At 47.8% G+C, this 25,762-nt stretch overlaps 1 protein-coding gene across 2 annotated transcripts in view; it reads right to left on the reverse strand.

The window, feature by feature from the left end:
- The window catches only part of PLB1 (phospholipase B1), a 124,893-nt gene that overhangs the window by 54,647 nt on the left and 44,484 nt on the right, over window positions 1-25,762 (reverse strand). For both annotated transcript variants that reach the window (XM_069495155.1, XM_069495156.1), the window contains exons 15-23: window positions 25,625-25,681; window positions 20,473-20,544; window positions 19,469-19,543; window positions 16,834-16,897; window positions 9,293-9,351; window positions 7,414-7,487; window positions 5,850-5,893; window positions 1,936-2,044; window positions 752-803 (exon numbers count right to left, since the gene is read on the reverse strand). In XM_069495155.1, the coding sequence (XP_069351256.1) occupies window positions 752-803; window positions 1,936-2,044; window positions 5,850-5,893; window positions 7,414-7,487; window positions 9,293-9,351; window positions 16,834-16,897; window positions 19,469-19,543; window positions 20,473-20,544; window positions 25,625-25,681 (606 nt within the window). The remainder of the gene's footprint in view (window positions 1-751; window positions 804-1,935; window positions 2,045-5,849; window positions 5,894-7,413; window positions 7,488-9,292; window positions 9,352-16,833; window positions 16,898-19,468; window positions 19,544-20,472; window positions 20,545-25,624; window positions 25,682-25,762) is intronic.

Consider the following 25,762-nt stretch of genomic DNA (forward strand, 5'->3'; position numbering starts at 1 on the left):
AGGTGGGCAGCCACACACATTCTAGAAACTGTGGCCCCAGGACAGCTGTGGCCCTCAAGGCCTCGTACATTGTCCCAGGCCTACATAGCTTTGCTTCTCTTCCAAAAGAGGGTGGGAAGAGAAAGATGAAGACAAAATTCAGGGAAGTTTGACATTACAGGTAGAAAGATCCTGAAAACCTCCTGATAATAGACTTTGAGGTACATTAAATATTATATACAACATAGCTAAGCCCAATCCCCCTCTTTAATTATTTTATCTTCCTGGGAACAGCTTCAAAAAAATCTGAATTGACAACCCTGCTTTCGCTTGAGGAAGGACCTCCTGTCATCGTTCAGAACCCAGGTCAAACGTCTCCTCCCCTGCGTAGGGGCCTCCCCTTCCTCTGCACCCACAGAGCCCTCCTGATGTGGTGCATGTCAACTGTTTTATAATTTTGATTTGTCACGTTGGTCTCCCCTTGTCAGCGCCTTGAGGACAGGACGGTGCTGTGCTGTGTTCTCCTGTGCATCTCCAGCCCAGCCCAGTGCTGACTCATGACAAACGTTTAATTTGAATAGCTGACTGAGCAGCTGGACAAATGAATGGGCTTCGTCTTTTCATAGGAGCCACGTCTCAGGCTTCAGATGTGTCTGCTGGAAGCCCAGCCTTGCTCCCACCCCCCCTCACCCCAGAGCTGACCTTCTGTGTCCACGGATTTCTCCTGCCCACTTCCCATTCCAGGGGGTCCCACCCAGACCCCCAGACTCACCGTGTCATTCTTCATCAGGTCCACCAGCCTCCTGGCCTGGGCAGGTAAGTCCCTGTTGGCACACGCGGGAGGAAGTGGTGTGAGAGACAGGGCCGGGAGGAGAACTGAGCAGAGAGAGCAGTAACCAAACATCTAGCACGGGAGGGTGAAAGTTTGCCTCCTGCAGGAAAACCGACTGGAGGCCACAGAGCCCCCTCCCCATCCAGGCTCCACCGGGGGTGGGGGTGGTGACCGTGCTCGGGAAGGCAAGAGCACTGCACATACGAGGCGGTGACTCTTAGTGTGGCTAGTTTCTGATAGGCATATTTAATGACCTACTTTTCTTTCTCTTCCAAGCCAGGCTTGTTCTGGGCAAACAGACGGTCTGCATGTGAGTATTTCATGTCATCTACAGCTCAGCAGGTGCCCATTTTGGCAGGTGCCATGACTTTAGCATTCCCACGCTCAAGGTGACATGGTCAAGTCAGACAGACCTGGGTTGGACATTTACTTGCTTCTTACTATGGGAAAGTGACTTCAATTCTCAGTTTTAAAAGACTGCAAAATGGAGATAAATCCACCCATATTAGAGGGTCATCGGGAATGGTAGATGAGGTGGGCAAAGCAGCCCCGTGGGGGCAAAGGCCACTACTGGTGCCAGGCAGCCTAGGTTTGAATCCTGGTTCCACCAGACAGCTCTGAGACCTTGGCAGAGCACCTCACCTTGCAAGCCTCAGTTTCTCTCTGTAACATGGGGACGGTAAGCAAACCTTCTTCACAGAGTTGTCAGGGGAGTTAAATGAGACGCCATATAAAGAACTTTGGAACAGTGCTTGGCACGTGGCAAGCATCCGTTGAATTAATTCTACCATCATCAAAAAGTCCCTGGCCCTGTGCCTAGCAGGAAGCATTAGTTGTCATCCTCTTCCCCTCTTAACTATTAGCCTACTAACCCGATCCTGGTCATGGTACACTAGGTATCGGGTAACCTGGGTGCAGAGAGGGATTGGGGATAAACTAGCAGATTTCTGTGTCTGACAGTAAGGGACACCCCCAAGAGAGCCTCATTCAGCCTTTGACCCTTAGACCCCCTTCACTGACCAAGCCCCCCAACCTTCAGCCATAAGCCCCAGTCTAGGCCCAAGCACCCGGCCTAGGTCCCCAGAGGACCTGGGCTGTCCATCCCCCTTGGCACCCCTGCTCACTTAGCTCGGTTTCCTGACACAGCCTGGTTTAAGAAGGCTCCAGCACTGTTTTCATTCCCGGTGCCAAGAGAGAAGCCCTTCAGGGAAGGGTTGAATTCCCGGAGGATGTCTGGAAATATAGGGAAAAGACATGCATAGTAACCACCTCAAAGCAATCTTCAAGTTCCTTTGATAAGCACCAGTGGATGCTGGGGACAAAGCAGAGTCCCCACCCCACAGCCCTTACTATCACCCATACGGTTCACCCAGCACAGAAAGAGAACGATCAGCGGGCTGACACTTGGTCACAGGACAGCACACAGTAGGTGCTTGCTCAATTATTGTTGATCGGTGTGAGTCTCAGTTGGTGCTTTCCTTGTGCAATTTTCTTTTTTTCCTAAATACTTGATAACTTGCATACCAATTTAAAGTATACGTTGTAACTTTTAGTATACTCATACAGTTATGCAACCATCACTATAATCAACATTAAAACATTTTCATCCCCCCAAAAAGAAATCCTGTACCCATTAGCAGTCACTCCCCATTACCTCCAACCCTGCGGCAATCACTAATCTACTTTCTGTCTCTACAGATTTGCTACTCTGGACATTTCATATAAATGAAATCATACAATGCAATGTCTTTTGTGGCTGGCTTCTTTCACTTCCCATAATATTTTCAACATTCACTCATGCTGTAGCGGGTATCCGTACTTCATTCCTTTTAATGGCATAATATTCCATGGTATAGATATACTACATTTTATTTATCCATTCTTCAGTTCAGGGGTACTGGGGTTGCCTTCCACATTTTGGCTATTATGACTAATGCCACTATGGACATTTGTGTACACGTTTTTGTGTGGATTTCTTTTGGATATACACGCAGGAGTGGAACTGCTGGATCACATAGTAACCCTGTTTAGCCTTTCGAGGAACTGCCAGGCCTTTTCCCAAAGCGGCTGTGCTATTTTACATTCCCACAAGCAGTGTATGAGGGCTCCAATTTTTCCACATCCCCACCAACACTTGTTATTATACGTTTTTATTATAACCATGCTACTAGATGTGAAGTGGTATCTCATTGTGGTTTTGCTATGCATTTCCCCACTAATTAATGTTATTGAGCATCTTTTCATGTGCTTATTGGCCATTTCTATATCTTCTTTGGAGAAATGTCTATTCAGATCCTTTGCCCATTTTAAATTGGGTTGTCTTTTTATTATTGAATTATAAGAGTTCTTTATATTTTCCAGATACAAGTTTCTTATTAGACATATGACTGGCAAATATTGTCTCCACTCTGGTTTGCCTTCACTTTTTTGATGCTACCCTTTGAAGCACAAGAATTGGTAATTAGTACTAATTTAACCTCTTTTCTTGTTATAAGTCTATTCACATTTTCTATTTCTTATTAAGTCAGTTTCAGTTGTATCTTTCTAGGAATTGGTCCATTTTATCTAAATTATCTAATTTATTGACATACAACTGTTTATAGCATTCCCTTTCTCTTACAATTCTTTTTATTTCTGTAAGGTTGATAATATCTCCTCTTTCTTTCTTGATTTTCACCACCCCCTTGGTCAGTCTAGTTACAGACTTGTTAGTTTTGTTGTAATTTTCAATCTCATGAATTCTAATGCTTTTGCCACACTGTATCTCTACATGACTTTTCACTTCTTCATCTCCCCAACTTGGCTCAGAACTGCTGAGAGCAGGGTCTGTAGATACCCCAGGGCCTCACATAAGGCTCAATAAATGTTTATGTACTGAATTAGAAATAGAACAAAGTTCAGACAGGCTAGGAGAATTGTTCAAAGTCATATAGCTACTGAGAATGGAATCCCAGGCTAGAACCCTGGTCTCACAGCTCCAACACAGGGCCCTTATCCTTGTCTCACAATCTACCAGGATGTGGGAAAGAAACTGGCTGGGTGGCAGCCAGGACTTCAGGGCCCCGTGCCATCCAGCAGAGTGCTCTCTAGAATCAAGCACCGCTGCAGCTTCTACTCAACACAGATGGATTCATTCCTGTGCCTTTGGGGACACTGTATGGAAATTACTCTGATTTCTACTTAGTGGAAGGAAGAACTGTGAGGTCACCAGAGCTATCTGAAAATGAAATGCTTTGTCCTGGGAGGTGGTGGATTCCCTGTTACCAGAGGAATCCATCACAGGCTACCTAGCTATTAGGACTTGCCAGGAATGTCAGAGAGAGGAACTGCACATTGGGCAGGGCAAGAACTTGCTGGTACATGCAGTTATCTTTGCCAGGAACATTCCATCCCCTTTCCTTACCTGGTGAATTCTAGTTCTTGAAGCTATTTTTCAGAAGACAGGGTTAGCAGCCTTCGTATTTATTTTCCCCTAAACTTTGCACATGGCTATGATTATTGGTTCATGTGTCTGTCTTTAGGAAGACATGCCCCAGAACAGACCTTGGTGATGCCATCAGGGCATTCTCCTATTTCCCAAGCACCCAGCACTGGAGTGTCAGCTAGACTAAATCAAATAGGGGGGTTGAACAGAATTCTGTTTTGACCTTACATTCTTATGAGTTTTCTAACATAGTTCATACAGTTATTTCCCCCTGGATTATCCAGCCCCTACAATCAAATTGTCTTCATATCTCTAGCAAGGAAGAATCTGAACAGCCAATGTTCCGTTTTGGGGCTAAATGTGTCAGGGGAGTCCACTTGAGGGGTGACATTGTCTCAATCCTTGGTAAATCAGTTTGGTGGAAGACCTTGACACAAATGATTCCCAATCATCTTGTCCATGATGATGGCATGGGAGTTAGAGAGCCCAGCAAGCTGTGGCTTATGCTGGGCCATCTCACAGCCAAGTTCATCATACTTCCAGAGACATCCCGAACCCTCTCCTGGCAGTAGGGGGGCTTACTTACATAGCTCTTGCATGTAGACCAAGAAATAAAGAAAACGGGGAGTACTTGCGGCACAGAACCGTGCCTACTTAAATTCCAACAGGATTTGCAAATAACCAAAACAGATAACGAATGCCACGTCTGATCAACTCTGCCTCTGTCATCAAAGTTTTGGTGGCTTAAAGTTCAAATAATTTCTTAGCTTCTAAAGATATGTTCCAAAAGGATATGTACCAGAAGAGTAAGTGAAAATGGGACCAATTAAATTTCTCTCTGGCAAAATAATTAGCAAGGTTTTAAGGGGAATGAATTCAATGTAAGCATTTACCGCATATGTACTTCAAGAACAAGCGCTGTGATGTGTCTGCACTAAGGAGAATCAAGAGATGGATAGGACCAGACCCTTCAGAGAACGTAGTCAGGCTTTAAAAAATCATTCTGAGTAGGTTGTTGGTGAAGTAAATTACGGAAAAGGTTGAGCCCCAAATATGGCCGTGTTTGCACAGCCTGAACAAGGGAACTTCACCTCCTCCTGCGGCAACAGCCTCGCTCACAAAGCAACACGGGAATCGAGCGTGTTTGCGCCCAGCGGCGCCTGAGCAACGCCTGCATGGACGCCTCCCCGGGGGCGCTGTGCTGCATGGACGCCTCCCCGGGGGCGCTGTGCTGCATGGACGCCTCCCCGGGGGCGCTGTGCTCCAACGAGAGGCTCAGCACGCGCGGGTCTCTTCTTCCTTGAGTCCTTTTTATGACTCGCACTAAGATTTGGTCTCTTTTCCTCACTCTCTTCCTTCCTTGGACAAAGACCACTTCTTTTTTTATGATCTTGGTATCTCCCCGGCCAGGTAAATATGACTATTTCTTTCTTAACCCCCCCCCCCCCCCCGCCCCCCAAACCCCAAGGCTCCCATCACGCTCCGGGAGCTGAGCCCCCGGCAGCCTCGGGGCAGCAGCGCCCCCTGCTGGACGCAGCCGGCCCCGCGGCCCGCGCCGCCGCCTCCCGCGCATTCCCGCCTCCAGGGGGAGCGGCCGCCCGCGCGCGCACTCACTCGCCAGGGTGGTGACCGTGCTGATGTTCTGGTCGCCGCCGACGCTGTTTCGTGGGAACCAAGAGAGAAAATGAAGGTTTAAAATGCCAGCCGTGCCGAAACGCCCCAGACACTTAGCACTACCTTTCTCCTGAGAAACACCCAGGGGCTTGCAGCTTGCCCTTGCCCCATCATTTCGGTAGAAAAACCGAAAAGCAAACCGGAACACAGCTTCTCTCTCTTCTGCCCGCACACAGGAGCATGCAAACAAAAACCACATTTAAACTGATCTCTGATGTTGGGCCAAGGGAACCAAGTCGCTCCCTGGCAGCCGGGCCCACCAAAGGGAAAGCGGCCCCTCTTTGGCCAGCCCCATCTCAACTAGCCGCTGCAGCTGCGCGTTAGCGTTATTAGTAACAACAGTTAAAAAAAAAAAAAAAAAAGAAAAAGAAAGAAAGTTTGCCCTGTTCTTTCTTTTCCTCTTGGGCTTGGAAAAGTCATTTTTAAAAGGGTGCCTTCTAGAGAGTAAGGGATCTTCTAAGCCAATTCTAGAATTTCAAGGTGGTCTAAGTTAGATGGGATTCTAGGCATAAAAATACGCAGCATTCCCAATTTTATTGGATTTCTTGCTTTTCCATACTCCCTCTCTCTGTGTCAAGCATGTCTGGGGACATCTAAAAGGTTCCCCAAATGTTTGGAGTTTAACTCTGTGGAGCAACATGACGGGGGAATGCCAGAGATTCGGCACTCAGGTGAAAGCTGGTGTCAGGTGGAGATGCCAGACTCCAGGGTGAGGAAACACCTAACCTGCCCCAGATGGCCTTTCAAAGCACAGAGGTAAAGCACAAGTCCTGCTCGCTGCAGGTCATGGCAGAGGTTTGATCACAGGCAGAGAGGGAACAAGCCTGCCCAAAGCAATTCATGATGGGGGCATACACTGGATTAGGGGCTCTGCCTCTTGTTTTCTTACCATCTGGCTGTGTGATATTGGACAGGTTACTTGCCCTCTCTGAGCCTTGTTTCCTCATCTGTAAAATGAAGGCCCTTTAGTAAGGATACCAACTACCATTTCTATCTGCTTTGTGTCAGGCACTATCCTGGGCACTTTGATTCTCTCTAATCTTCAAGCAGTGCTTGGTAGCAGTAGCATCCCTGAATCAAAGATGAGGAGACAATCTCGGAGAGGTTAGGCTTGCCCCCGGTCACATAGATCTGGGCAGCTGGGGCTCATGTACAGCTCTGGCTCCAAAGGCAATGATCTGTTCATCACTCAGGCCACTGCCTTCTTCTGAGATTACATCACAGACGGGGAAATGGAAGACACAGAAGAATTTGCAACCCAGGCATCTATGTAGTTTCTCCCCCAAACTCCTTCTGCTTCAGGTCTTAGCTCCTGTTTTTGGGAATGTAACAGGTTGGGGAAGCTGCTCAAATTACCTTCTTCAAATTAAACCTGAAAGTTTACCATGACAAAGAACCAGGTGGCCCATTTTTCTGCTTGAGGCACTGTTTTCTAGCATGCTCAGGGATCTTCCTTTGCTCTGTAACGAAAGGGTCTTGGGGCCTTGCCACACCCTCAACTCACCTCCAGGATAGGCCTCGGTACTGAGTCAACACGTCCAAGATGTTTCCAGGTGTGGACCCGGCCCCATTGCCTGCCTGAGAGGGAAAAACAAGGGGGTGAGTTTCCCTGCGTTTCCCATGGCCCACCTCTGGCTGCCTGCCGGAAGGTCCGTGTTCTCATCCCGCCCAGGACCACCTGGGTGGCCTCTAGAATCTAGGGTCTAGATGGCACCACAGCTCGATGTGCATCCTCTGCCTCTGCAGAGATGAGCGAGAGCTCCCACCGGGAATGCCTGGCGCCGTCCACAGCCCTGCCTCATTCTAAGAAACCCTGCCTGGACCAAGACCAAGTGAAACCAGCCTAACAAAAGTGCGCTGGAAACTAGACTGCCATGTACATTTTTCAAAAGGACACATTTCAGGGTCTTGTTTTTCTCATTTTTTAAAGGTTTGAAATATGTTGTAAAAGGAAACATTTCATGATCCTTCTATACCAATATATCTCACATATGTACAGTTTAAAAAGTAGTAATAAAATGAAGTCCTATATACCTGCCACTCAGCTGAAAAGCACGATATGGGCACACTTTACAGGTGCCTGTCCCTTGCCTAAAGCTTGTTTGTGAGCAGAGCTGTTCCAAAGGCCTGACCTCTACCAGAGGTCCCCCCACCACCCAACCCCGGTTATGATCCCTACTCTCTGGTGCCCAATTCCTTTGCTACCTCCCAGGTAGGTCACACTCAGAGTGCTGCCTCCCAGGAAGCCCTGAGCAGCTGTGCTCAGTCTTGATGACTCCCTATCCTGAGACTATCTTCAAGGAGACCAGAGGGTTGGGGGCAGAAAGCGGTTGGGATTAAGCAGGATGTGGAGGTGCTAAGGACCAGCCCACTAGTCCTTCTGGAGAGGTTATGTACAGCTGGGCCTTTGGGGGAAGAGTCACTGCAGGGCCATGGAGGAGGCTGCTACAGTACAGGGATTGAGTCCTGATCCTGGCTCCAGCACTTGCAGGCTGCGTGGCCATGGGCACCCACTCCACCCTGCCCAGCTGCACTTTCTTTATTGGTTGAATCTAAGGAAAGTCATACTTCACAGGATTTTTGTTATGAGGACATTGAGTGAGATAATATCATGTGAACAGGCCACAGACATGAAAGGTGCCAGCTGGTCCTTAGGGAGGATTCGGCTGGAGACCCTGCATCCTATTGACCCAGGGAACAGCAGCTGGACTCTATAATGAGTGGCCATCGAATGGAAGCTGGTGTCTGGGAACCTCTGTGTGCCCCCGCCCCCAGGTTCTCAAAAGGCCTTATTCTGCTTTCATGGATAGACAGCTCTTTGCAGGGGCTGGGGTGTCCCTGTGGAGCAGCTGCAGTGGGCTTGGGTCATCTCTGGCACCTCTGCCTCCTCCACTGACTCTCGTCTTCTCACCCTCTCTGCCACTGTTAGCACTTGTTCCCATCTTGTCATCTCTTCGCCCCTCTCCTTTGTACCTTCCCCTGGCTTTCCGACATGGGCAAAACAAAGCACTAGATTCTTGACAGAGTTCTACACCACGGTCGGGAGACCTGGTCCAATCCTGCCCCACCACTAACAGGCTGTGTGGCTTGGAGTGGCTCACTCCTGTCACTCATGCTCCCTCTGGGGTCCCTCCACTCCTGCTATCTCCTTCATTCCAGCACCAGGGGAAGAAGATGAGGCTAGAATGCAGGTGGGAAACCATGGTGGGCAGGGAATGCTGTCAAATGCCAGGGTGGGTTGTGGGAACAGAGAGGAACTGGAGATCGGGACCCAGAATGGCAACATTTAAGAGCTAGGAGTGAGACCTTCTCTCTCCAGGTTCTCATATCAATCGAGATCTTTTCCTCTCCTGCCCCTTCCTTCTACCATCAGGGTCACTTACCGTGAGAGAGTCACCCAGGGCTCCAATTACTTTGATGTCAGCCGGCTTCAGCCTATGAACTGAGAAAACAAGCAGGAGTGAATGGAAAATGGGGGTTCTAGGGAAGCACTGGACCTGTCTCCTCCGAAAACAAAAGAACATCTTCCAGGGAAATGGAGAGAAAGTCAGTTTTTAACAGCTATACACTTTGGACAAAAGATAGGAAAAGGCCACCCTTGTCAACAGGCTCAGCAGTGCCAGCCATGGAGCCTGACTGCTCGTCTCTTCTCCGCGGCACCTGGACACAGGGGTCAGGGCTTTAAGAGGGGAACTGTCTGCTTGTGTTTGCTGAGACCTGATGCTACAGGTGAGCAGTGGCAGCCACTGGCAAGGTGATTTGGGAGTAGGGAAGGAACTGTGGTGGAAACATAACCAATACTTTATCTATTCTAGAATCTGATGATATTTGGGATAAAAATATTATATCATCCTATAAAAACATCAGCTCAGTTTATCTTATGTGAAAAGGGAAACACTTTCATACCACTATTTTTTAAATTGACGTGACATTCACATAACAAAATTAACCATTTCAAAGTGAACAATTCAGTGGTATTTAGTACATTCACAACGTTGTGCAGCCATCAGCTCTGCCTGGCTCCAAAACATTTTCCTTACCCCCAAAGGAGGCCCCATACCCCTTAAGCAGTTGCTACCCATTTTTCCCTTCCCCTGGTGCCTGGCAACAAATAATCTGCTTTCTGTCTCTACAGATTTACCCATTCTGGATATTTTATATAAATAGCATCATACGATTTGTGACTTTTTGTATCTGGCTTCTACTTTGCATAATGTTTGCAAGGTTCAACTATGTTATAGCACATGTCAATACTTCATTCCTTTCTATAGCTGAGTAACATTCTACTGCATGCATATACCACTTTGTTTATCCATTCATCTGTTGATAGGCATTTGGGTTGTGTCCATTTTTTGGCTATTATGAATAGCACTGCTGTAAATCTTTGGTACAAGTGTTTGTTTGAATGCTGGTTTTAATTATTTGGGATGTATACCTGAGAGTGGGATTGGTGGGTCATACGGTAATCCTATGTTAGCTTTCTGAGGATCCATCACACTGTTTCCAACAAACAGCCTGACTCCATTTTTTAAAAAATCTCTTGAGTTTAAGCACATACTGCAACGTGGCAGCTATTAGCTCATAGGACAAGCATATTAAACACCAAGCAGTGGCAGGATACTCTGGGGTGATCAGAAATGAAGAAATGAAGAAAGCCCTAAGAAGCTCACCGGCTGAGGAGAAAATGAGAAACATCCACAGTTGGAACCATGCATAGCCTGATAAATGCTAAGAGAGGTGTAAAGTGATATGAAGTTCGAGAGCTGGAGGGATGATCTCTTGCTGGGGGCATGAAGAGGGGTCACAGCAGGCTTCATGGGGAAGGTAGCAGTTCAATTAAGCCTCAGAAAATACTGAGACAAGGATGAGGGAGAGAGGGATGGGGTGATGGGGGGAAAAGTTTAAAGGACAGATGTGGTATGGTAAAGTGTGTGACGTCTATAAAGCACAGCTGGTCGCATAGTTTGGCTTAAGTGAAGGGCATATGAAACAGACTAACAGAAAATAACTTCAGAAAGGCAGGTGGGGCCACAGGCCTTTTATGCCTGGCTAACAAGTTAGGAGATTAACATAAATGTTGCTATATATGAAATTACACACATATACCATCCTATATCCACCTACCCCTTTACCTTAGGCACATACGAACATGAATCCAAGTGCAGCTTCGGGACCACACCTACAATGGCTTCTGCCATGTACAGCTTGGTCCCTCAAGTCACAAGCTCACATCCCACTCTCCCAGTTACCTTACTCCCAAGGTCTCCCTGACTTTGCCAGAGCTCCACCTTCGCTGTCAGGTGTGCCTTCCGTCACCTCTGGTGGTGCAGTGCTGCGCTAAGCTGTTAAAATAGCTTTCATGCCTTGGAAGCAGCATAACACAGAGAGTGTACTAGGGAGTGGCCCACCCCAGCGGAAGGAGCCCATCATTTCAGTGGGCCATTGCTTAAGATGGACTGAAAGTTGTCTGCAGGAGCAAACCTATAAAACCTGCAGTGAAACACAGAGGACAAGACGATTTCAACACAGCTGGACCACAGATAGCCCACAGCACCCACCGACATCCAAATCCTGGTTGTGGAATTATACCCATGCAGGAAGCTATATGAGCACACAGTGGAAAAGGTGCCCAGACGGATCCCTGGGTCTTGCCTCCTTCTGTGGAGACATCTTGTCTACCTACTTCCATGCTGCCTGCAGATGGGAACTGCCCCTCCCACTGAGGATTTGCTCTCATTGGAAAAGTAAACAGTCCCTGCCTCTTCCCATGAAGATACAAACACCTGCATAATTGTGCATATATATATATATATATATGCAAAAGATATAGATTAGCAGTCCTCAAATTTGAGTGTGCATCAGAATCACCTGGAGGGCCTGTTAGAATACAGATGGCTGGGCCCCACCCTCAGAGTTCCTGATTCAGTAGATCTGGGGTGGGCCCAAGAGTTTGCTTTTTTCTTCCCCCCACCCTCCCCAAGAGATGGGTCTCACTCTGTTACCCAGGCTGAAGTGCAGTGGTGCAATCATAGCTCACTGCAGTTTCAAACTTCTGGGCTCAAGGGATCCACCTGCCTCAGCCTCCCACGGTGCTGGGACTACAGGTGCGTGCCATGCCCAACTAATTTTTTTTTTTTTTTAAGAGACCAGGGTCTTATTATGTTAAACTCCTGGCCTCAGCAATCCTCCTGCCTCAGCCTCCCCAAGTCGTGGCTGGGATTGCAGGCATGTGCCACCACACCCAGCAGGATTTGCATTTCTAGCAAGTGCCCAGTAATTAATGCTGATGCTGCCAGTCCAGTCTGGGTGCCACATTTTGAGAACCACTGATACAGACACTTTTTTATTTTTGAAGATGTTGGTGGTGGTCAGTTTCTGCACTTGTAGCTATAAAGACCAGAATCACTTCTTCCTATATGTATAAATTGTCCCTTGGCTCACACAACTGAAGCTGCCATCGCAAAGTCTGATGGCAGGTTTGCAGCTCTGCCTCTTAGATTCAAGAGCCGCTGAGTGGCTTTCTTCAGAGCTCTTCCTCCTCCCCTCGCATCATGCCTTGAATCGCCCCTTACACATGCGTACACACAACACACCCCCTTCCACATGATTACAGCCTGCTTGGCCCTTCCCAAACACCCACAGCTACAGCATGTGGTTAGAGGAACAATATCAAATCACAAAGCCAGCTGCATAGCACACGTCCACAGGGCTAAGCACGAGAACTTTAAAATGATCTCTTCTCAAAGAAATCAAGCTATGGGTAAAAAAGGCAACAAAATGGAAAATAAGACCCCCTCCCTTCAATTCTGGAGTGGTTTATTTTAGTTCCTGGTGATGATAGTCAATCACTATATTCTTAATGCCATAATGCGTAATATAGTTAATTCTGTGAGCTCTAGCTAGAGTGCGAAGGTTAGGGGAAATCTTTGGGGCTGGTAAAATGTGGAAGAGATGAAAAGATTTGCTTCAAAAGCATTATTATTATAGTTTGCTAAAGAGGCAGCTAAAACTGATCATTCCTATCTCCTAAATTGTAGCATACAGAAAGGACACACACACACACACACACACACATCTATGTTTATGTCTATGTGTGTGTGCATGTATGCAGATAGATTGATTTGGTGGGGGGAACGGTTTTTTAGTTGGTTATTCTGAAGAATTCTCAGCAAGAGATACAATAATAAACCAAGTGAAGCAAGCCTGGGTGGGAGGAGTTGATTTAGCTGAGATTTTATTGTTGAGATAGAGCCCAAGGCATGTCATTGGTTTAACATTCTGTAGACCTTGGTTTGAGGTTTGTTAACGTCATCACACATGACAAAGACACAGCCTAGAGTACAGCAAAGCACTTTAGCAATTGCTCTCCTTGGAAAAAGAACTATTTAGAGATAAGATTAAATTTATGTGGGCTGATTAGCTAAACATTATCTGGTACAAACTGTCCACCACCTTGAAATAAATCGATAAGCACATCATTAACACATCAAGATTTCCACAGAGGGGGCCTTTTATCAGAAGGCCATCCAAGCTATGATGAAGGATCATGAATAGCAAGGAAACTGTTCACCATACTTGAAAAGTTATACTCAGGAGAAGGTTTGGCACACTGGTGTTTTGTCTCGTATCACCCAACAATTTAACTACCTGGAGCCATAATCTGTAAAAACCAACTTTCTCTCAATTGGCAGCTGGGATTGCCCAAGCTACTTGCTGTCTGATTTTAGGGACTTATGTAAGGACTTCCACAATGGTGAAAGCTGCTAGCACAAGACTGGAACCTTGTTTCTGCCTCTGGGGTCATCTGTATGAGTTTATATTAATCAGTGTGTGCTCAAGAAATGTGCTAACTTGAATTAAAGGCTAAGTGGCTCATGACAGGGACTTCATAGCTCTCAAAGCTTTAAATGATGAAGCTATGAGGCAGGGAAACACTTATTCATCCAAGCGTCTTGAGGGCGAGTTTGAACTTGCTCAGTAGTCTGGTCGTGCCTAGGGACAAGCAGGCTGTTACTCATTGGGAGGCATCATTCCTTCCAGATGGCAGGGTGGGCCAAGGCACAGGACCCATGGGCAGGTGGTAACCAAGGAAACAGCTTCAGGACCTACACTAAACAACATACTCCTGGCTCACAATGAGGTGAAACCTCTAATGAATGACCACACAGTGCCATAACCTGGGCATTTTTCATACTGGCTTTTGAAGAGCTCGTTTTAGTCAAATGGGTCAAATAAATGATATCAGGGGCTTAGAAAGGAATTAATGGCTTAAAATAAATGAATGAACTATTCTGGTTTATGCTGTTGGTAACAGCAGCATATAATTAATTTTGTAGCTCCCTATTTTTAGAAGCTATGAAATTTTCCTCTTCATGGAATTAGAACATTGACTTTAAGATAGCCAATTTCAATAGAAAGCTAATAAGCCATGTCCCTCTGACTCCTTATTGCTACTCCTTTATTTGTGAAAAGCTATTTTTTTCCCCTCCCTGGGAAAACCTTAAATCAGCTAGTAGGCCCAATTCATTTTTCTCAGTTATGCTAACTATGTAGGGAGAGGGCCATCTAGTAACATAAAATGATGCATTTACAAAGTTTTTAAGCCCATAGACGATAACACTTGGCAAATTGCACATGTGCACAGTCTAGGAGGAAAAAATTGTAAGATTTTTTTTTTTATTGGCTGTCAAATGCCAATTGGTTACATCAACTCTATAATCTCATCCCAAGGCCCCATAGATCAGGGGAGGTTCATGACCCATGAGCTCTGAAGTGTAGAGAGAATGAGACACCCAGGCTGCCAGGGGTCATGGCCTGTCGGTGACAGGCAGTGCGTTACTGTGAAACATCACTTTTGGTGATGTTTAGATCCATATATCTATAGGTTGATTTGAGAGAAACACTAAAAAAGGGACTACAAAGAAGGTCTTAGTGAAAAATTGTTTCAATGGAAGTCACTTTGGTCTAGTTCATGTTTAAGATTTTTTCAATCCTGAGCATTATAGATTTGATGAGTTAGAAATACTCAGCAGTTCAGATTAGTTCAACAGTTATTGGGCTCCTACCATATGCTGAGTCATTAGAAGTATAAAGATGATTCACTTTCATAAGATGTGTGTATCAGATGCCTTCATTTCGATTATAAATTGCAACATGATCCCTACAAGAGTGAATGACCTCGCCAGAAATTTACTTATCAGAGGAAAATAATAATGTGGCCCTGTGCTAAGTCCTTTTGCCTATCCATTCAGTCACAAGGAAGGTCAGAATGTTCAATCATAGATCAAGAGTACAATAATAAAGTGTGTTTTCATTACTGGCTATTTAGTGGTGGCCATTTGTCTGAGTGGCACTTTCCAGGTGGGACTCGGAAGGGCAGACCCAACACCTATCTATGAGTGCTGCCACCCAGGTGGAGAGAGTGAGTGTTTGGGTCCCATCCCCACCTTGCTTAGATGGGAGAGCCTAAATCTACCCATCTGTTTATATAAACAGCTCCTCTCACCATAGTATCTCAGATCTAAAGGTCTGGAGATTTCTTGCTCTTATATCCCCAAGTGCTGATAAACATGATAATCTCCAGGGTTGGGAAATGAAGAAAAGGTTTACATTTTATCTGGCGTTTAGATGTTGAAATATGCTCTAATGGATTGGTTATCACTGTCATTACAGAAACATAATCTAGACAGATTGCAAAGTGCTTTATAGGTCAGCCTTTCAGAGTGACAAGATTAAAAAGAGAATGGATAGTATTTGGCTGTAAAGAGTATGGCTATTAAAACATTCCAACTGATACTTTCTATATATGCATATATCTATATATAATACATCACTCTATCCATATCTATGTATACCTATACCTATATATATTTGAGAAAAGATTTTTACAATCGGAAGGCCTACATATGAAGCTGATAATTTCCCTGCCAGTCTTCTGGCCTAATTAATCTGAAGATGTGGAGCCATGGTATTTATTTGCTTGGCTATCACTCAGGACAAGGAGACAATCTGACTACACAGATTGGCATCCCTGGGAGATTCCTGCTAGGCACTGTGACATCTCCAAACTTAATTTTCTATCTTTTTTGATAATCCTAAGGCACAAGCAGCAAGAGATCAACTAGAATGTAAACTCCTAAAGGCACACAGGCACTCAACAATTCTCTATACATGAATGAACAGGTGAACAAACAAATGAACAAATAAGCCACCCTCCAGGACCAAGCGTGGGAACCTACGGCACAGGTGCAGATGCTCCTGGGCTGATGTTTTGAGTCACTCAGGTTACCATACGGCCCTCCTATGACTTCCCAAGGTCACATTCACACAGCCGTCTCTCCCAGGCTGCCTTGCCTGGATGAAAAGGAGCAGCCCTTAGACAGACCATCTTTGGGATGGTTGCTGACAACTGCCTAGAATATTCCATGAGTTTCATTTTCATGGCCCAGCAGCCGACACTGTAGAATTACTGAGAGGCAGTGGAAATGGCACAGTCATAGGATGGTGTGTTTTCCTGTTCTGTGCGGCGTTCGAGTGCATTTGGCATGTGACTCAGGCAGGGATTGTGGACTGGCTATTTTTGCTTTCTGCTTAAATGTACTTGTGCTCTTTTGGAGAACAAATTCACCCATCAAGACTTCTAGGCAGGGACAATGACAATTCACTCCACCAACACTGGGCTCTTTGCAGAACATGGTGTGGCACAGGGTTAATGCTCAATAAATGCTTTCTGATAATGGTGTTATCATATTCAAACACAGGCATGACCTTATTTACAGAAGGAGCTATTTCTATTGTCCTTGGAAAACCACTCAGGAGTATTTCAGATTGTGTGGCAAGCGCTTGCCATTGCAAGGTTGCTCTTACTTGCATAATTTCAGGCCTCAAATGAATTCTTTAAAATCACTAGACTCAAGCTGTGTACCTGAGGTGGGAATCGTATCGGAGGGGTCCTTGTCAGGACATCTGATTTCCGATCCTTCTCTTACCTGAAATGAGACACACAGAGAAATAAGAAGAAATGGATCTTGCTAAATTGGAAGTTGGGTGGAAAGTGGAGTTTCTATTTTAGAAAATAATCATTTAAGAGAAAATAAAAATCTTGATGACTTTGGGATTTCTCCCTCTCCCTCAACACTCATATCCAGTCGTCCACAACATCCTTCCAAGTGCTCCCAAGTCTGTCCCCTCCTCTCTAGTGCCTCGACCTCCCCCTAAGCCCAGGCCCTTGCTGTTTCTTGCCTGGAATGTTGCAGCATTCACCGGCATCACCGCCGGCAGCCCTGTGGGCGAACTCCTCTGCCTTTGGATCCACCTAGGGTGGTCTTTCTCAGCGTGTTGGGATGTGCCGCTCCTCTGCCCAAATTCTCAGTGAAGGCAGGGATTTTTTTCATTTTATTTTATTTTAGGATATTATGAGGGTACAAACGTTTTGGTTACACTTTATGTCCTTGCCTCACCCCCCTCGGATTAGAGGCATGCCTTTCCTCTCTACAATGCTCACCACGTCCATTAGTTGTGAGTTTACCCCCCTCAACCCCCTAATCCCTGGAGAATATTACTATCGTGTGAGTGCCATAGTGTTGATCAGTTAGTGCCAATTTGATGGCGAGTACATGTGGAGGCTATTCCTCCAATCTTGTGATACCTCACTGCGGATAATGGGCTCAAGCTCAATCCAGGAAAATATAAGAGGTGCTAGATCACTGTCATTTCTTATAATTGAGTAATATTCCATTGTATACATATACCAAATTTTAATAAGACACTCATGAATTGACGGGCACTTGGGTTGTTTCCACATCCTTGCGATAGTGAATTGTGCTGGAAGGCAAGGATTTTTAACATGTTGTTTATTATTGTGTCCCCAGAGCCTAGAATAGTGCCTGGCATAGATGCTCAACAATAAATAAATTCTTACTCTGTATTGACTTCAGCATAAAGGCCATTTTCCTTAGCATGGCCTAAGAGGCCTCCAAACACTCTGCACTACCAGCCCTTGGCCAAAGTCTCCAAACTCTCCCAGGCATCCAAGCCTCTGCCTAAGCACTTACCTCTGCTCTCCTTCTCTCTCCCCTTTCCTTCCATTTTCTCACCTCCCATCCACGTGGCCCAACCTGAGTCATCCTTCAAGGCTAAGGTCATGGGTATATGTTGGAAAGCCATTCTCAACTTTCTCCTGTCTGGGTTAGTTTCTTTCACTCTGTGTTCCCAGAATACCCCAGGAAAACTTTAATGACAGCACTGATTACATTGTCTTACAATTGCCTGCTGACTTATCTGTTTCTCTACCAGACTGAGTTCCTTGGGACAAGCAATGTATTTGTTTTTCTCTCTCATGCCTGGTTATCCATCTAACCATTCATTGAACAAATAATTATTGGGTATCTACTGTGACCAGCCTCAGTGAGCTTGCATTCTAGTGGTACACAGCAGATATTCAATCTATCCTGAAGGAGTGTATCACTGCCTCTTATCAGATGATAATAACAGCAATACTTACATAGAACTCATGATATGCCAGATACTATTACAAGTGCTTTATACTTACTAACTTATTGCAATGTAATAGCTTTATGAGGTAGGACTACTGCTGTAACTATTTCCCAAATTAACGAGCCAAGGCACAGAGAGGTTAAGTATCTTGCTCATTGATGCAGAGCCAGTAGGCAAAAGAGTCTGGATTTGAACCCAGAGCCAGTTACCTTGCTTCACTGTGCTGTGCTGCCTCTCGGGTGTATCCTCACTGCTATGATATTAGTTAGAAAGTGTGGGACAAATGGATAAGAATCTTTCACACTATCTCTCTCAGGGCGGAGGCCCAGGCCATCAACTCTGCCTCCACCACTTGGGGTAAATCTCACCCTCTTTCATAAAACAAGGAGGCAAAGATATCACTAGGACCAACTTTCTCTCAAGCCATCTCGGCCCCTGGTTCTCAGAGAAAGAGAACATGGATCTTCAAGTGTTTCTTGGTTCAGCAGAGGAGTGCAGGGTGCCCTACCTAATCTCAACAGGAAGTATCACAAAGGACCCCTGAGATAAACAACAGCAAGATATGAGCCTGGGGGCTTCACCAAGGCGTGGACTGACTTTGAAGGCCTTTGGTCTTTATGCTCCCTGGATTCAGACTTAATCACATTTCTCTGCCTTTTCTGAATTTTCTATTCAGATTAAGGCCTCAAATGAGTTTAGAAGAACTTGTCAGAGATTTGGGAAGGGCCTGAGGAATTTGTCTTGTGTCCCAACAGACTGGGCACAGGAGGCGCCTGGCAGCCCCGATACCCTGTGAAGCCACAGCGCTGGGTGCTGAGGAGGTTCTGGAACCACAGGGAACTCTGCTTCCAGGGACACACTCGATCCTCCACCCTCCCCCAGCCTGCCTGGACTGAATCTCCAATGTCTGTGGCAGCTTCTGTCACCTCTGCAGCCCTCAGCCTGCTCAGTGGCAGATGGAATTCCAGGACATAAAGAACCATGTGGAAGGCTCCAAAGATTCAGCAAGGGTGTGGCCCCTGGTTCATTTGCATGTTTGTCGATCACAGAAAACCTTTCCTTACCTCCAGCTTCCCTTGGGGTTTTGACAATCTGGTCAGGTAGTCGCTATTCCTATAGGTGTACAGGTAGGGGCTCTCCTGCAGAGAAATGTAGCATGTTATAACCATGATCCAGAGATCTGCATCCCTTAGTTAACAGGCTTTATCATCCAGCAATGCTCTTGGCCAACTTGGAGCATTCGTATCATCCTTTTGATAAGGACCAAACCATCCTCTGGCTTTTCCTCTCCCTGCTGCCCATCAGGTGCCTGAAGGGGCCCATTAATGCTGTGAATTTCCCACTCACAATGGGAAGAGCGGTGCTCTTGCTCTCTGCCCTGGAGATTCTTGCTACCAGGCCAAGGACATGTATTTCAACGAGAATAGAACCTAATTTTAAGCTTCTCAGCAGCCAAAGTGAAAAGGAAAACAGAGTAAGTCATTTGCTTCTTATTGCCTGGTAATGAAAAACTTACCAATTCTTCAAGAAAGCCAAAACTTTGCCTAGCCTTAAATGATAGAAGGAATCCATTTATGTTCAGTTATTTGTTCATCTGTTTATTTGGCAATGTCAATTATATGCCAACTACCTATTAGATGCACATTTGAGACAAAGCCAAATGACCCACTGTCAAGACTACTCCAGCACTCATCATCCCTACCTCCTTCTCCACCTGAGATAGAGGAAGCTCTAGAAACGGCATCTAGGGGGCCCAGGCTGGGGCCCCAGAGAAGACGGGTGGGAGCAGCATTGAGGCCAGGTGAGCTGTGACTTTGTCCCTGTGCCTTCCACAAGCATGGAAGGAACCTCAGTTTTGCTAAAACTGCTTTCATGGCCCATGGTGTAAGCCTTTGGGCAGCTGTGTATGCAAAGCTGTGCCCCAGGCCCAGAAGAACAGAGCCAAGACTCTCATGGAACTAACGTCTCTGTTGGGTAAGACCCCCACTTCACAGTAAAGCCCACTTAGCTGCCCCATCTGTCCCCTCAATTCAGCAAGATACACCCTCCCTTGCCCAGTGCCTCCTACCTGAGAGGGACATTTCACTGGCTGCCACTCTGTTGTACTGAGCGGCTCGGCTTTCTGTCCTGCCGGCTCCATCTAGAAAAGAAGGTGGTCTTAGAACACAGAAGTCCTGTGCAGGTAGCAGCTTTCCACGGCACCACTGAGAAGGACTCGTGAGACCCGCGTTTCTCAGAGTCTGACTTCTGGTCCAACCTGGGAACTCATTAGAAACGCAGATTTCCAGCTCCCGTCCCAGCTCTACTGACTCAGAAACTCTGGGGGTGGGGTGCAGCCGTCCGTGTCTTAACAAGCCCCTCTCCAGGTCATTCTGATGCACACTCGAGTTTGAGAACCACCACACACGAGGAATCATTGGATTTTTGACCTTGGAAGGAAGGACTTCCCAATTCACTCCTTCTGATATCACAGCAGGAGAAACACCACCAGAAAGGTTACGGTGGGACCCCGTTAGCCAGGGCAGACCTCGGACTAGGACATCGGTGTCCTGGATCCAACCAGACGGGGCCTGGGTCATGCCCGTGTCTTTAATGAGGACACAGAGATACAGTGACATGGAACACGGCACACCCCACGCTCACAAACAACCAGACTATCTAGTGATTCAGGAGCGAGGGCTGTGGTATCAACTCTGAAACGGGCAGCTACTTAGATAACAACATAGCCAATGGTCATGGTGTAGCATCAGGGAAAACCAGCAGGTGATCAACTCAGGGGGAAGCAAAGCGAGGGAAAGGAAGGCAGTTGAAGAATTAGATGAGGAACTTTTTTTGGAAGTTCTTTTTGTTATTTCAAAATGTTCATTATACAGATATCAGCACTTAAAAAGAAAAATGCAATGGTTTTGCGGGAATCACCGATTTTCTCTTGTGTGTGCTATTTCTCGCGGCCTGGGAACCTCTTGTTTCGCTGTCAGCAGGTCTGCCCACAGGGGCTGGGCTCCCCTGGCACCTTGGTCCCCCCACCTCCCCTTCCAATGGCTCTGACAGAGGGTGCAGGAGGCCACTGGCCACAGATTCTGCCACCCTCCACGCCAGCAATATCTTACCCCGGCATCTGGGCTCCAGGAAACAAGCAGCAAGGAAAGAACTGTGTCCTTCTCAGGACGGGCTCCTAACACAGACCATAGGAGATCCCAATAAGGAGGTATAACTAGCTTATTTAGCATTTGGAAGAGGAGTGGCAACTCCAGCTCACGGGCTGGGGGAACCCGGACTGTGCTCCTTTCAGTTTTGTTCTGACGGTGGCCATTCCTAGAGAGGGAAGGTCCCTCCCGGAACATTCAGGGCTGCTCTCAGAGGGATTTAGCCTGGGGCAGAGGCCAGGCCAGGTGGTCATCTTGCGGCCTTCCTTCCTCCAATCTTTCAAGAATCTAATCAATAGACCGGGCACAGTGGCTCACGCCTGTAATCCCAGCACTCTGGGACGCTGAGGCGGGCGGATTGTTTGAGCTCAGGAGTTCGAGACCAGCCTGAGCAAGAGCAAGACCCCGTCTCTACTAAAAATAGAAAGAAATTATATGGACAGCTAAAACATATATATATATATATATACACACACACATAAATTAGCTGGGCATGGTGGCACATGCCTGTAGTCCCAGCTACTCGGGAGGCTGAGGCAGAAGGATCACTTGAGCCCAGGAGTTTGAGGTTGCTGTGAGTTAGGTTGATGCCACAGCACTCTGGCCGGGGCAACAGAGTGAGACTCTGTCTCAAAAAAAAAAAAAAAAAAAAAAAAAGAATCTAATCAATAGAATCTGGAAGAAACCTTGAGAGAGCCACACCTAAAGGATTCTGGTGACATGGATACAGCAAAGCCTCTTTTTGTAAGGACTTCAGACAAGGAAAATTCATAGGTTTTCCCAATAAACCCACTTCCATTAAGAACTTCATCCTAAATGTCTCTTTATGAGTCACCCACATCCTCCTCCTTCCACAAATCCCCTTCTCATGGCTGTGACCTCTCTCCTCCTATGTCCCCAGAGGATGAGAATGATGTAGTGCCTCACGTGGCCCTCTTTCTCCTGCCACCCTGCGCTGCACACAGATGCATACCATGTTTTACTCCAGGGACAACTGGTGTCAGTCTGGGCTTTTACTCCACCTTTGGTCCTTTAATCACTTGCATCTCATCAGCACTGCTTCCCTGCCATCATAGAATTAACCGGAGTGTGGGAATGATGAGGGGATGACGTTAAAAATCCTCTTTGATGAGGATTCTGCCTCGACTGTGAGTAACTCCCGAGTTCCTGACCCTGCCCTGTGGCTCCAGCACCTCGTGCAGGGCTTGGAATAAAATGGGGGGGGGGGGTGGGTGTCAGTGATTGCTGGAAGAATCTGGGACTTGTGCACTACCCTGCACAAGAATTACCAGAAGTTAGTGAGGCAGAAGCAGAAAGAGGGAATGAGTTATGTCCTGGACACAAAATCCTCCTGAGCTTGGTACCAGGAGTGCAAACTTCAGCCTGGGGGCCTCGCTCAGCTGGGACAGTTCCAGGTGTGTTTCAAATGGGGCCACTCACACTGCCACACGCTGGCATGTGGAGCTTTTCCTTCACTGGTCCTCAGAGCTTACACCTGTGCTCAAGTTGGTCAAGGAGGGCGAATGCTGACGTGGCCCGTGCACACGGCTCTGTGGCTGCAGAGCCACCCCCGTCCCAGTTGTGTCCTGGGAGTGGAAGAGGACGGAAGTGGTAGACCCGGCCCCCTATGCTGACTGCATTCTGCTGACCCCCCGTTCCCCACCAGGCAGGCAGCCCTCCCTCGGGCCGTGTGTGTCTGTGAGAGCCGGCATAGAGTCGGCACTCCTGGCCTTTACCTCGATGGTCCCAGTTCTGCCCAACACAGCAGAGAACATGGAGGCAGAGACTTCTGCCCTAACTTGCACCCGAGGAGGACACAATGCGTGATCCCAAGGCTGGGAAGGAGCCCAGTCGCTCCGTGCTCTCATGGGCCCTCTGCTTAGGCTCTGTTGGCAGGTAGAGAAAATGGTAGCCCAGAAATACCACATGATTCAAGAAACCACCAAAAGTGGGACTAGAACCAGGTTTTCCGACTCTCGTCCAGTGCCCTGTGCCCCAGCCTGTCACAGTCCTAGTTTCTCACAGATGAATTCAGGTCTGCAGGAGCTCTTGCTGTGTTCTAGCAGCTGTGCTTGCTCTGGGAGCTGTGGGTGGTCTAGCATCTTGCTTGTGAGGACACTAGGGAACAGGCACGTTTAATGAAACCCCTTCCCCCCTCTCTCTCTTCCTCCTGCATCCCCACTGGCCTGGGCGATAGGGACCTCGAGGGCTTGTCCTGGGAAACTGGACTTGTGGGTAGTTGGACAGGCCTGGAGAGAATGGGGTAACTGCCTGAGTAGGCAAGCCACCGCCTCCTCCCCCGAGCCTGGTGACACCTTCTGTGCCCCAGGCCACTGGCCTTGAGTGTGAGACCCTCTATCCCCTCTGTGCGCTTTCCCGTCCTGCCCCTCCAGTAGCTATGAGGCTGCACGTGTGCAGGGCCTATCTGTATGCACGGGGACATGGGTCAGTAGGTGGGTATTATCACTGCAGCCACCAGCACCAAGGACAATAGCAAGATGAAAGGAAACAGGGAGAAAGGCCCAGCCCTTCCCCTGGACCTGCTCCTAGCTTCTCTGCCTGGGCCTGCCCCACTACTCCCTGGGCCTTCTTGTCCCCACACGTCCTCTCTGACCGGGCCAGCCTCCTTCCTGGCCCTTGCTGCTGCACTTGGCCCATTCTCTTCTCCATGCTCTTTGCTCACAAAGGCCCTCTTACCTGGGAATGCCCTCCCTGACCTCCCGCCAACACGTCCCACAAAGCCAACTGAAGCCCCTCTTCATGGGCTCTCCTGGCCTCACTGTCCATACTGCCTCTGGCGCCAGCCTGGCACTGCTGGCTGAGTCCCTGTTCATCTTGTCCCTCTCTGCTGCTTGACCATCTCCACCCACACGTGAAGCTCCGTGGGATCAGAGGCCATGTTTGCTGGATTCCTTGGATCCTCCTGGGCACCCTGCACAGGGCAGGGCACGTGGTAGCCGCCCTTTTGTTGGCTGAGAGCGAGGTGACATGGCAGGAGGAGGACAGCGATTTGGCTGAGCTGGAGTCATCAGCCCTTCTCCCCCCAGAGAGGGTGTTGGGAGGGCAGCCCCGCGGGAGGGGCCACGATGCCTTTCTCTGCCCCATGGGAGATCAGCAGCCAGGTGTGTTTCTGGGGGAATGTCCCACCCAATGCTCATGCCCTTCAACAGGTGTCCCTGTTCAAAGAAACCAAATGCTTTCTTCCAGGGACAGTGTCTCCCCTGATAAGGGCTGTCAGGGCTGTCCCTCCTCCCTCCCTACTCTCTTACACTGGCTGACGTGCACCAAAATGAAGCTGCTCGCGGTACTCAACACAGCACGGCAGTTGAGAGAGGGAGAGAAGTTTTTCTAATCCAAGGAAGAAGAAAAACAAATTTCTGTCACTACAATTCTAAAAATAGGGCAGCTTAGATGGGGAAAAAATAAATGGCAAAATCAGGTCTGCCTGGTGCCCTGGAAAGGCTCAAAGCCTTGACGTCACAGCCCATCCACTGACTAATCCCAGATATCCCTGGGGGCCTTTGGAATCCGGGGAAGCCTGTCGTGTTTACGGTGGGAAGGCCGGCACATGCCGAGTACTCAGTAAGGCCAGGCGGGCGCGGCACGTTCAACACGCTGGGCCGGGGGTCACAGAAAGGGATGAGACCCTGAGTGTGCACAGCTTGTGAGGGGCAGAATTAAGACTGAACCCAGGTCTTCATCACAGTGAAGTCTGCACTCAACCCAGGCACCACCCTGGGCCTTTAAAACTGTACGATGCCCCCCGAGGGTGCAGGACAGCTGGCCGGGAACGGCGAGGGGAGCCCATTCCCCGGGACCCCACTCAAAGTGGCATCTTCCACAGACTCTGAGGAAATGGCCCAGCCCTTCGGATGAGGTGGGCAAACTCCCAGGTGGTCAGAGCTGGGCTGTCACCAGGTGTCAGAAGTATCCCTGGTGGCCCAGAACCATTGTCCTGGAGTCTCTCTGGCACCCTGCAGCCCCTCTTCAGAGCAGTGGGCACAGCAGGCGTGGTGGTGGCGACCCTGCCTCCTTCCCCGGTGGCACCCCAGGCCCCCATCTCCACCCACTCACCATCCTGTTCCAGAGACTCCAGGCGAGTGCAGTAGGGTCCTGGAGCAGAGGCTCCTCCTGAAAGAGAACCAGATAGGAGAGGAGCCCTTTATCTCCCCAAGAATGCAACAGGCCTGCTGCACACTGTGAACCTCTCCC

Source organism: Eulemur rufifrons, chromosome 19 (assembly GCF_041146395.1).
Source record: "Eulemur rufifrons isolate Redbay chromosome 19, OSU_ERuf_1, whole genome shotgun sequence".
NCBI classification, from domain to species: Eukaryota; Metazoa; Chordata; class Mammalia; order Primates; family Lemuridae; genus Eulemur; species Eulemur rufifrons.